The sequence below is a fragment of the Apteryx rowi genome, unplaced genomic scaffold (assembly GCF_003343035.1).
Source record: "Apteryx rowi isolate R43461 unplaced genomic scaffold, aptRow1 scaffold_406, whole genome shotgun sequence".
NCBI lineage: Eukaryota > Metazoa > Chordata > Aves > Apterygiformes > Apterygidae > Apteryx > Apteryx rowi.
Window position 1 is genome coordinate 441,708 of NW_020450588.1, and position 10,566 is coordinate 452,273.

General features: G+C 40.4%; 1 protein-coding gene across 11 annotated transcripts in view; it reads left to right on the forward strand.

The window, feature by feature from the left end:
• Nucleotides 1-10,322, forward strand: part of ARMC8 (armadillo repeat containing 8) — a 75,594-nt gene extending 65,272 nt beyond the window's left edge. For 8 of the 11 annotated variants that reach the window (XM_026075582.1, XM_026075584.1, XM_026075583.1 and 5 more), the window contains 7 exons: nt 388-480; nt 964-1,113; nt 2,972-3,067; nt 5,226-5,321; nt 5,806-5,878; nt 7,151-7,244; nt 7,735-10,322. In XM_026075582.1, the coding sequence (XP_025931367.1) occupies nt 388-480; nt 964-1,113; nt 2,972-3,067; nt 5,226-5,321; nt 5,806-5,878; nt 7,151-7,244; nt 7,735-7,768 (636 nt within the window). In that variant the 3' untranslated portion in view covers nt 7,769-10,322. Of the gene's footprint in view, nt 1-387; nt 481-963; nt 1,114-2,971; nt 3,068-5,225; nt 5,322-5,729; nt 5,745-5,805; nt 5,879-5,944; nt 6,241-7,150; nt 7,245-7,734 lie in introns of those variants that run through there. The other 3 variants (XR_003255166.1, XR_003255164.1, XR_003255165.1) reach the window with 3 other exon arrangements.
• The last annotated feature ends 244 nt before the right edge of the window (nt 10,323-10,566 follow it).

A 10,566-nucleotide genomic window follows, 5' to 3' on the forward strand; every position in this document is an offset into this window, starting at 1 on the left:
GTAAAGAACAACAATAAATAGCTTTCGTTGTCCATAACCTCTTATTTAAGTCACATACGTCCCACCGGATCCCAAACAAAAATTGATTGCTCAAAGGAGGATGGTGTTTTCAGAGAGGACTCCCAAACTGAAAGTTGTTGGGGAAGACGTTTGCTTGTGTGTCTGTGGCAGAGGTGTGTATAGTATCACAGCAGTGTGTGTGTGTGTATGTGTATATATATGTATACACACATACACAGAGGCACACAAGAATAACTGGACATCTTGTAAATATGAGAATAAGACATAAGCAACACTTTTAATGTATTATATTTATACTTGTATATATGTCTAGTTCTTCTATGTAGTGTTTTAAAGATTTCTTTTTTTCCCCCCTGTTCGTTATAGCCTATTTTAGAATCAGGAGCCATAGAACTTCTATGTAGTTTAACACAGAGCGAAAATCTTGCCTTGCGAGTGAATGGCATTTGGGCTTTAATGGTAAGTAAAACACACTGGTGAAATACCGTTTGCAATTTCACTTCTTAAAGAGGAGGAGTTTGTGAATGTAACTTGAAGAAATTGTCAGTTGTTACAGTAACACAGATGAAATCTGGCTTGCCTTTCCACTTCCCTGCAGGAGAAAAAGGGTCCACCTGGAGCATTTTATCACTTAGCTGATAAAATGGAGAGGGGGGGAAAAAGCACCCTCAATTCTCATATCAGTTTTGGTTGCCCTGATCACTTGGGAAACAGCTGAGCAATGTCACTAGCATAGCAGGGAACTCTCTAAAAACAGGTAATCGGGTCAGTTGTAAGACTGTGAGGGAAGTTAATCATCTACTGCGTAGCAGTTCCTCATAAACTGTGATGTTTGCAGGATTAATTTAGCAAGGATATATGCTAGTAGGTAGTAGTCTGCTAAGAGAACAAAAACCCAAGTTTAAGGTAAAGAATTGAGCAAAAGTTCTCTGTGTCTTTCAGAATGTGGCATTTCAAGCAGAACAGAAGATCAAATCTGATATTTTACGAGGTCTGAGTACGGAGCAGTTATTCCAGTTACTTTCTGATTCAGACGTAAATGTTCTGATGAAAACTTTGGGACTGCTCAGGAATCTTCTATCTACTCGCCCAGTAAGTAGAGCTGCAAACAGACCTTCTTCTGAAAGCTGATCAAACACACGGACAATACGCTGGAAATACAAACTGACTGTTACCCTTTTTAGTAGGACAAAGATTTTGGCTGAGAATGCAACTTATTTTTCTGTTTAAGATTGCTGTTTGATATATTGCTAAAACCGAGACCTCTGCTATATGCTTTTATCCAAGTATCTGTAATAAAATGTACAAATTGTTATAAGAAAATTTGGAAGAATTCTGCGTGACCACTGAAATATGGTAATTATTTTCACATACAAACAGAGCAAGGCAGTTATGTTTGGTGTTCAGTTCCATTGCATTTTGGAAAATATTTTTTGCTGAAAGATAATGGGCTTTCTGTGAAACTTGTCAAGGACACTAATAAGAGGGTTTCACTTTGGAGTCAGCATATGGAGAGGTACATATCTTGAGGGTACCTGTATTTCGTCTTTAACATCTGAAATACTTCTGTTCTTCTCCAACTGTATAGAGAGTATTGGCTTTCTGAATTTGACTCTGAGACTGCGTGCTTACAAAATGCTTACATTCATTTTACACAGTTGAGTAAAATGGTCTAGAAATGTAAGCCCATGAATTGCTTTTGACAGGGAGAAAGAGATTGAGGTACTGGTGAAGGAAAAACAAGGGGCAATCCCCTGTGAAGAACAGGGAAAAGATGATCAAACATTTGGCAGCTGGATTTGTGTGTGTGTGTGTTGGGTTGGGGGGCGACACCACAAAGCCTCTATGGTCCATATATCACGTATTGTGTTTTTATCATAAAAAGGTCACTGCAAAAAGTCTTTTGATTTTTGTACTCATTGAAGCTCAATAAGCTTCATAGAAAATTAGCTCTGTCTTAATGTGAAAATATATTTTAATAACCAGTCATATAAATTCACCGTGAGTTCTTACAGCCAGATCTGATGATCACATAAGGTGTTCCTCAGCTGAAGCTTTGCCCCAGTTTCACCTACTTTTCACACATTATAGAGCCAGAACCAACCATTTTAATTCTGTACTCCCAACTTACTCCAGGATAACTCATCCAGCAGCTTTTGAATGAAGTCTTATTGCTAGCATTTTATGAGAAATCTCTTTTAAAGAATCTCTAACATCTTAAATAATTGTAGAGCTTGCCATGTGTTGGTAATCTCTGGTGGCTGTTTGCTGTTACTCTTGAGTTTTGACATCAGTTCACCGTGTAGATCTCGATTCCCATTTTTGTCTGTTATTSCTCATTATCAAGTTTATTCTGGTATAGGTGTTTATAGTCCATGATCAAATTACCTTTTTTCTGCAAGTTTCTTGCCTTGAGACAKGTTTCCAAGGCTACAAGTAATTTATATGGCTTAGGTCTCTGAACTCTTGCTGACTTTTGAAGTGTGGGTATCAGACCTGGTCACAGTGTTCCAGTAAGAGTAGCAAAAGTTCCAGATAAGTAACCTCATTTTTCTTACCCATCTCTGATATCCTCCTGTTAACAGAGGAGGAGAGAAAGTGGTTCTTTCCAACTGCAGCATCATACTGAGAGCCTGTGTCCACAGTCTTCAGTGTCCACAGGATTCAGTCTTCAGACTGTGGCCTCCATGCAAATGGGAAACTAGTGCCTTTTTTACAGGTTTCAGGCAAATTAAAAGCAAGGCATATGATGCTCTCTCAAACCAGACTAGGCTTCAGATGAAGAGGAATAATACAAAGAGTTTCTGCTGTGATGGAGTTGTGTTTTGGGGAGATTTCTCTAGAGGCTATGGTCTTTATGCAGTGTTGCTACTCTTTCCTTAGAGTAATTCAATTTGGAATGCCACTTCTTTGGAAAGTTGCACTGACTATTTCATCCTTGTTTTGACAGCACATAGACCATATAATGAGCACTCATGGGAAGCAAATCATGCAAGCAGTGACCCTCATTCTGGAAGGGGAGCACAATATAGAAGTCAAAGAGCAGGTACCTTTTTTGTTTCATGTTGTCATGGCAGAATAAAACTTAAGGAATAGCTGGGAATGCTTACTCTTCTCAACATGTCAACTTTGTATAGGATTATGTTGCACTGTGAATATTTTACTAAGAGATCTGTCAGATTAACAACTCTAGTACCTCCAAGAATGCTGCTTTTTCTATGCCTATGGAGTATTACATACATGTTTGAACTGAATTAAGAACATTTTCACATGCATGTGTGGCAAAGATGATGCTGTACAGGACAGCAATAATTAAATCTAAGTTTATGGGAAGGCAGAAAGGGGACAGTAGGAAGAAAGGAAGAGGAAGAAGCTAGTATTTCACACTGGGAGAAGCTTCACGGTTATTTGTTGTCCTGGCTGCTATAGGAGCAATCAGTAGTGAAGAATACCAGGAATACCATCATCGCCTGCCTTGCTGGCAGTAGTACGTGTTGATTACCTGTGCTGGCAACTCTTCTGCTGGGAGATGTGGTATCTCATCTGTTCTTGGGAGGCAGTGGTGGTTAAGAGGATGGGAGACAGTAGTAGGGAAAAGAGCATGTTAGGGTAGCCCAGAAAAAGGTGGTGTGAGGGTCATGCCCTGAAAAATTACTTAAAAATTACTCGGCTGCTTGCTGGAGGGATGCTGCAGCAGAAGTAAGAGGGTAGATGGACAGTTCTCTAGGAGTGATGGGGTGGATTTGGTTGATCAGCTGGTGCAGCAGAGGAGGCAGTCACTTGGAGAGCAATGTTTCTTCCTTGTGCAGAGTCTGTCGTGAGGAAGAACAGGGGCAGCAAGAAGGTGTGGAAGGTGACAGAGGATTGACATTGCTTTGGAGCAGGCTGGGATACTGGTGGCAAAACAGCGTGACAAATGGCTGTAATGTTATAGCTAAATCCAGACTGGTCTAAATCTCTGTTCAGTGAAGAATGGGCTGAAGGCAAACAGGCTTTGTATGGCTATTTAAGTGCAAAATTGCCCCCCCCCCCCAAAAAAAAAAAAAGGCCCTCAATAGATGGCAAGTCTATTGACATCATGATTCTGAAACAGCAGTCTAGTGACTGGAGTGGTCCTCGTTACAATACTAGCTTATTTAGATCGCCAAGCCTCTAAGATTTATTTTGGAGGAGGATCAGTGTACCTGAGAAATATTCTCAGAAAGTGCTGGAGAACAGAGGAGCAATAGAGCTTTTAAGATTTGCGGCTTTTATGTACAGAGCACTTTCTTCCTCCCTGTGAGGAGGTGAGCAGCTTGTTTTCATTTGAGAATTAAGTCATACTTCCAATACCGTATCTGCGCACAAGAGCCTATACTTCTAGCAGGACAGTGCTTTTAGCTGTCACTGACTGGCTCATCAGTATGTCACCAGCAACTTGGAAGTAATAAATCTCTGCACCTGCTGATGTAAGTGCTGTGCAGCTTAGACACAGGGAACATGCAGGTGCTGCTCCTTCTCCAGTGTCCTGTAGTCATCCCTGCACGTCCAGAAAGACAGATGAGTCCTTCCACAGCTCGTTGGGAAAGAATTCTTGGAGCATCTCCCTGTACTTCCTGAGAACCAGGAGAGCTGCCTCTGCAAGTCTCAATGCCACGCGTGTGTAGTGCCAACATGGACGTAGTTGCTTCAAGGTTATTTGGTAGGATGGCTTCTCAAATTTGCGAGAAATAACCAGATGTAGATTAGTAATCTGAGTTATCTCTGCAAGTAGGATGTATGATTAGACTTGCGGAAAAATTTTTATTCCTCTGCCAGACCAACAGAGAGGCCTCAGTCTTTTCCTTTCCTGACTTGAAGAACTAGATGGATAGGCTTTTTTTTCCYAGCTGCTGATACTGAATAGACTGCTTTATTTTTGCAGTGTATTTAACCTTTTCTATATACTACATATTTTCGTGAGACTTCAAACTTTATTCATTGAAATGAATTAATGTTACTCTTATTTTAAAATTGCAATGACTGTTTTTTCCCAGGGCTGTTCAGCCACAGTTGTTAACTCTTTGGCATTAGCCCCAGTTGTAAGCAAGCTACAAACTCCAGATTCAAGTTATTGAAACTAATTAAAGAAATTGTTTGTCACAAGTTCAAAGCTGTCAGGAAAAGTGCATAATTCATGGGATATGATCTGTAGCCAAATAACTAACAGCGTTTCTCTCTTTCAGACATTATGTATACTTGCCAATATAGCAGATGGAACGACAGCAAAAGAATTAATTATGACCAATGATGACATCCTACAGAAAATCAAATACTACATGGTATGGGGAATTTCTCTTAAAGGTCTTATTTTGGTCATTTGTAGAAATAAAATATGCTAGAGGGACTTCTCTCATGTAAATCATTATTCAAAATCATGCACTTAAACATAACTGGATACACTAGAGTTAAAGCATGCGCTGCAGTTCCATATGGCAGTGGTGTGCTGAGGATCTGTTTAAAAGGAAARTCCCCTAGTTATTTTGTATAAGAATTTTACTGTCAATTAAGCAATACATGTAACAATCCTACTTGGAAAACATTTCATGCCCTTAGAAAAGGGGCGTTTTTTTGTAGACCTTTTAGTAAATGTTTGGAAGAAATTGAACGTTGTACTCAAGTATTATATTGTCTTTGAGAGAAGCTGTAGATAAGAACTGCTCCTGACTTCACTACCTCACTTATTACAGGATGAATGCCAAAATGTAAGTCTGAGAAATTCTGAATCTTCTCTTCTAAATCTGAGTACTATTTTTCTATATTTAGAGTCATTCAAATGTTAAACTTCAGCTTGCTGCCATGTTCTGCATATCTAATCTCATATGGAATGAGGAAGAAGGTAAGAAAGCCTCATTATTAATATATAGACAAGTTACTACCCGATCAAAAGGCTAATGTTACACAGTAATCAATATTCACAGCGCGCAGCACGGTGGGATCCAAAGCATAACGGGAGACTTCAATATAGGCATAATATGGATCAAGTGAGCTCGGTCAGGAGGAGAATGAGGCAAACGTGGAGGGAGAGCTGTCCTGAGGCCGGAGGGGGAGGCCTGAGAAGAGTGCCTCTGTAAAACGGAGAAGTTGATGAGCTCCACAGCGGGAGGTTTCCACCTGCAACATGCCTGGAAAATGTGAAAACAATTCGAGTCAAAGAGAATCCTGATGAGAGGGCTTCCAAGTCGAAGGAGGTTTTGGAAGGTCATTGCTGGAGGGGACGGGTTCATTGGAAAGGGGAAAATGGCAATGAGTTAGGAAGTGGATTTGTTGCAAAGAAAGCTTGCCCAGCATGGAGGGCTTGAACGGGCTGGACAGTAGGAGTCTGAAACGAGTAGAAGGACTCGTGGGTTGAACTGGAAGGAACGGGAAGGCATTCGGTAAGAAGAGTTGTGGGCTGAAGGTAGCTGGGAGGGAGCTGAAGGATGCTGCAGCACAGAAAAGCGTGTGTGTGCGCGTGTGTAGCAGAGCTGCAGGCGGAGGTAGCAGTGCGGAGCTGGAAGGAGCGCCAAGGGAAGGAGTGGGAGGTGGCGTGCTTTGAGGAACGGTGGGACTGYGACGCGGGCTTTTTTAGACAGGTTGTTTACAAATCTTCAGATTGACCGTACTGCCCTTCAGCAAAGAGAACAGTGTCTGTAGGGTTTTTTTTTCCCCTCCTACTGTGCAACTTATTCCAGATCTCTCAGATCCCAAAACTTCATTCAGCCTATGACACTYGGTTGTGCTCTTGATGCTTTCCTGTTCGCGTGCGCTTTATATGCAGTGCTRCAACTCAGACTCGAGCGCAAACCTCCGGTTAAATGTTCTCTGCATCCAAATCAGAGAGATGAGAATAAAGCAACTAAAGTCAAGCTGCTTTCTTTGGGATAAAACGTGTTCAGAGTTCTGCCTTCTAAATTTTCTGTTCTTGAAACATGTGCCCACTAAAATACAAAAAAGAAACTAGAGGTGCCTCATGAAATAGCCACAGCTGAGGGAGTTCTTCAGCACTGTGTTTTAGCTTAAACTGTGTTCCCTACCCCTCTTCAAGCTAGTTTTTGCTGCCGCTCCTTTCTTCTGTTCTGAATGCATTTATTTTTAGTGGTATTCCCAACAATGCAATTTATTTTTGTAGGTTCACAAGAACGACAAGATAAACTACGAGACATGGGAATAGTAGATATTCTACATAAATTGAGTCAGTCATCAGATCCAAATCTGTGTGACAAGTGAGTATAAAAGAAAAAAAATCCAAAAAAACAAGATTAGAGGGAATTCTTTGCTCATAACAATGCATCTTTTTAGTAACCTTTTGGTTATTAAATATCTCCATCCCAGAAAAACAGTCTGCCATTGCACTGAGTACTACTGTGTGTGTAAAGAAATTGTATGCTTATTTGAGTAACAGCTCCTATATTACTTAGGGTTTATTTAGGGTTTACTTATTATTATTACTTAGGAATAACAAATTATGCTTAAGTTCTCAATACTAAAATTAACCGCAATGGAGATCCCGTTTAATCTTTCTAATTCATAGTGTTACGTGACTGTTTATAATTGTTCCAGTCCTCTGGAACAACATTGCTCCCTCTGCTTCTCTTTACCTCGCTGGTCCATCCTCTCTCTCTAGCTGGCATTATGCAAAGTCTTGTACATAAAAAGCTGTCGATGATTAAAAAACCAAACCCCACCGATTAACCGGTTGTTTCTGTATTGCAGGGCGAAGACGGCACTCCAGCAGTATCTTGCATGATCAAAGACTAATTGAATCTATGGACACCCCTCATGTCTACTTAAGGAATAGCAGGAAATATTCCTGACTCCTTATATTTGCACAAGTCACCTTGGGCTGCATTTTTCTCAGGTGCAGGGAGCTGCTTTGCAGAAACAGTTTAAATGATCAGGTCTCCAGTGCACTTGAGAATTTTCTTGAGGTAGTTTCTTTACTCAGAGGACTCTTGGGGGGTTGTTTTGGTTTTGGGTTGGTTTTTTTTTTTTTCCTGAGCTACCTGGACTTTTGAATAGAACAATCAGTCATCATTTTCCTTTGGGCCTACAATTTTCTGCTTTTGCTGCAGCCTGCGTGCGTGGAGGTGTGTGTGTGCGCTTGGGTGTGAGCGCGTGCTTGGGTGTATGTGTGTGGGTGTGATACCTCAATTTTGTTTTTCCTTTTTTTTGTGTGTGTGTGAAAATCTTTTTCTACAGGTTTTCAAGGGTTAACCATTGTTTGCTGTACGAATACTTCAATGAATTATATACAGTTTGAATGAAATGTTATTTAAAAAAAAAAACAAACTGTTGTATCCCATAAAGTTTATTTTGAATTTTGAACAGATGAATGTTTTTAAGTAAAATATATGCATTTCTGAATTTCAGCTTAACTTACATTATACTTCATTTTTAAAGAGGAAAATAGAGGGAGACAGCAGACCCCAAATTCTAAGCAGCGTATCCTGTACCGTGAGGAGATCCAAGAGTTAGCATTTTACTGCCGTGCAAGGTCAGCTGGGACGTACGCCACCCCGTAGAACGGGTCAGCTGGATTGGTTTGGGCTTCTGTACGTTTTTAGAGGAGAGGGTCGGACTTGAGTTAGTGTGACTGCTGACTTTCCTGGAGAGGAGCAAGTGGCTGCAATATCAGCAGGCATGTGCCTATTGCTTTAGAAGCCAAGAACTTACTCAGATAATTGCTGAAGGATTAGCTTATTTCACTGATAAGTATTTGTTAATCACTAGTATCAATAGAGCGGAGAGTATGTTGCAAAATTTATGCTTTCAAGAGACCAGAAGGACCTGACAAGCAGTGATTAAGGGACTGCTTTGGTTTTGCATCTTTTACGTCCAGGTAATAGTTAAGCAACTCGCAGAATATTTACATGAAAGATCAGCTGGGTGCATTAGGTCGGGGAAGGGATGGAAAATTGTTAGAATTTCTGCTCAGTAATGTCGCTACCAACTTTGTGTGCGCGTATATGCCCGTACACGCACTTGCATGGATTTGGACACCTGGAAAACAGAGATGGGATTTTACTGTATTCAGAGGCCTAGGTTGTCCAAACCTAGGCCAAACCTGAAATTGTGCCTGTAACTGTGGAGGAAAAATTGTGGCTACAAATGAAGACGACTGTGTAAGGTTAGGCTGGAAAGTAAGATGCCAGGGGCTTCAGGAGCCGAATAGGCATAGAAACGAGAGCGAGCAGCAGGGAGCTCTCTTTCATGCAGTTCGGGGTTCTTGCTTTCTTCCTGTGTCGTCTTTCCGAGTTCAGTTTAGAGTTTTAACAGTCAGAATCTCCAAACACTGTATTTACCTAGCACTAACAGGCACGCTAAAGATTGCAGCCGATGTCTTAAAACCAAATCTTTCTTTTATTACATTGAGCTTCAGGAAGGCTGCAGCAAGAAGAGAGGTCTGTTACTTTGCTAACCAATTTTGATAAGTATCTTAATCTTTTATTTCTAATCGGAGGGTCAAATTGTGATAGCCTTACTTTATTTCAAAGGTAACTACTTGTGTCAGAAAATGTGACCACAGTTTGGCCTGGAATTTGAATGTTCTATGTATCAGATAACTGTTATCACTTGGTTGCAAAGGAGAATATATACATTTAATGTAACTTCTTCCAATCTTGAAAGACAAATAAAAGTGAGCACCTGACACTTTTTTTCCCCCAGGCACTGCAGTAAGTGACTGRCCATTTTTTAATGCCCTTCTGCAAGTTTTCACGATGGATTTTTAGGGGCTGAACAAAAAGGAAAGTAAAAATATGTGAGGACTTGATAAATATCAGTACCTCAGAAGTGAAGTCTTGCTTATAAAATTCAATCAACTATACTTGTGCTTGAATTGAGGAAAGGCTTCTGAGGCAAGTATCATAAAAGTAAAACTGCCTATATCCTGTGTCTGGCTTCTAAATTTGCACTCCGGCTATGTACCTTAGGAGTTCAAGGTCTTACACGTCTCTTCTGCCTCCTCCTTCCCAATTCACATTTCTAAAATCGAATCTGAATTTGATCATATAAAACTTTTGTGCCTAAAAGCGCTCAGAAGAAGGTGAGTAAATTCCTATATATGTGTTTTGAGGTTGTTTCCCAAAATTCTGCCAGAAAAACTAATAACAATGCTCAGACAATCTGGTTGCTGCATGAGAACAACTGACATTTTCCACAGATATTACGCTGATAGGACAGTCTGTTGGATGAGAGCATTTTTACATTCAGTTAAGCTTTGTGAATAATTTTTGATGTTGCTATAGGTATGTACAAAAAGAAGAAAGTGAATACTGTAAATAAAAAGAACTTTACCAGAACATCTAGGTTTTACTGAACTTCATGGAGAARTTTTTTGTGCCATCTTCTGTACAGACTGACGGTTTCTAGTCTGAGATTTACRGTGGGAACAAACTTGTTTGCTGGCCGATCAAATCTTTACGAGCTTTACTGGGGTAGAGGTGTCYTGTGAATTATAGGGTTGCCTTCAGAACAAAAGCAGGTATGACTTGTCTGGACACGATACGATATCATCAAGATTTCTTCTGTTCTTGCACCATTTCT